General features: G+C 49.6%; 1 protein-coding gene across 1 annotated transcript in view; it reads right to left on the reverse strand.

Moving 5' to 3' along the window:
* Positions 1-1,471, reverse strand: part of ENKD1 (enkurin domain containing 1) — a 7,894-nt gene that overhangs the window by 2,508 nt on the left and 3,915 nt on the right. Inside the window, exon 3 of the mRNA XM_029084089.1 lies at positions 1,181-1,342. Within this exon, the coding sequence (XP_028939922.1) occupies positions 1,181-1,342 (162 nt within the window). The remainder of the gene's footprint in view (positions 1-1,180; positions 1,343-1,471) is intronic.

Here is a 1,471-nt window from a genome sequence, read left to right on the forward strand (position 1 = left end):
TAGTGGAAGGTGTCCCTGCTGATGGCAGGGGGGGTGGGACTGGATGAGCTTTAAGGTCCCTTCCAACCCAAATCATTCTATGATTCAATGATTCTATAAGATACTGAATTGCAGGTGTACTGCAGCAGGACCGGCACGTCCTCAGCCCATCCTGCCTCAGGAGTCAGAGACAGGCAGGAGCTATGGCCACATTTTGAGAAGAAACCAGTGCCAGAAACCCCTGGGGTGCCATGGGTTTGCCTGGCACTAAAAGCCAAGCAAAACCTAAACCCCATCTTTTTGAGGTCCTCCAGCTGACCCCATGCCCTCAAAGCCAGAAGGACAGGAAGAACCAGGCTTGACATAGTCCATGTGGCTCGTAGTGCTGTGTTTTGAGCCCACCAGACCAGGTAAAAGGTCAGAGGAAAAACTGGTTGTGCCCTCGCCAGACCAGTAAATGCAACAGAGGCCCTGGCAGAGCAGGAACTTAGCTAGTCCTTGGGGGCATTCCCCCAAACACAGCACCCTCTGTCACAGCTCCTCTGGTGGTCAAGACAGGGGAGAAAGTCGCCAGATTTGAGTGTATTTTCTTTCCTGGTTTTCCTCCTTTAGGAGTTTATATCCTGTTTAAGTCACTCACGGCATTTGGGAAACCAACAAACCAACAACCCCACACCAGCTGAGGAAAGAAGACATGAGTCATGGAGCAGTTTAGGACCTTCCAGACAAGTCTACCTGAAAGGTTTAACTGTCAGTAGTCATTTAAGTCTCCTTACTAAAAAGCACACCCATTTCCCAAATTTGTATGTAACGTCCAGAAGCCACAATTCCTTTGATTAAGGTGGGAGCAATCTCCAAATCCCTAAGATCTCCTGCAAAGCCCTAGGAAGAGCAGATTTGAGATCACTGGAACTTCTGCAGCAAGCAGGTGGGATTTTCAAAGGGAACTTCACAATCTCATTAACTATGAGCAAGGATGAAGCCAGGGGGTAGCATTAGCAATCCCTTGAATGCTCTTCTCACCACCCCAGTGTCCAGGACTCTGTTCCTTCCTTTCAACCAGGAACAGTATTTACAGATCTCCCAGTTCCTGTAGCACATCTGACCCAATGCTTTAGAAGAAAACATTAAGAGTTCAAAGCAGGAGCAATGGACACATGCAAAAAAACCCTGGGATGGATGCAGTTAATGTGCAGCTCACCTTGGTTTCAGCACCCAGGGCCTCTGGAGCCTCTGTGTCTGCTCCCGCTTTCGTTCTGGCAGGACTTGGGGAGAGTGGTCTGCACGGCTTGATCCCAGGGCCACAGCGAGAATATGCCCTCAGGAATTTCAGAGCCTCTGGATTTGGAGGTGGGGAGCTCTCCTGGGAAAGGCAAGAAAAGATCCACTAGCAGAAGGAGGATGGACCAAAGAGAAACCCACCCAACAAAGTTTGGGTGGTCAACCACAAGCTCGACCACAAGTTTCCAGTAGGCAGATGACAGCACACTCT

Source organism: Antrostomus carolinensis, unplaced genomic scaffold (assembly GCF_000700745.2).
Source record: "Antrostomus carolinensis isolate BGI_N321 unplaced genomic scaffold, ASM70074v2 scaffold42983, whole genome shotgun sequence".
Taxonomy (NCBI): domain Eukaryota; kingdom Metazoa; phylum Chordata; class Aves; order Caprimulgiformes; family Caprimulgidae; genus Antrostomus; species Antrostomus carolinensis.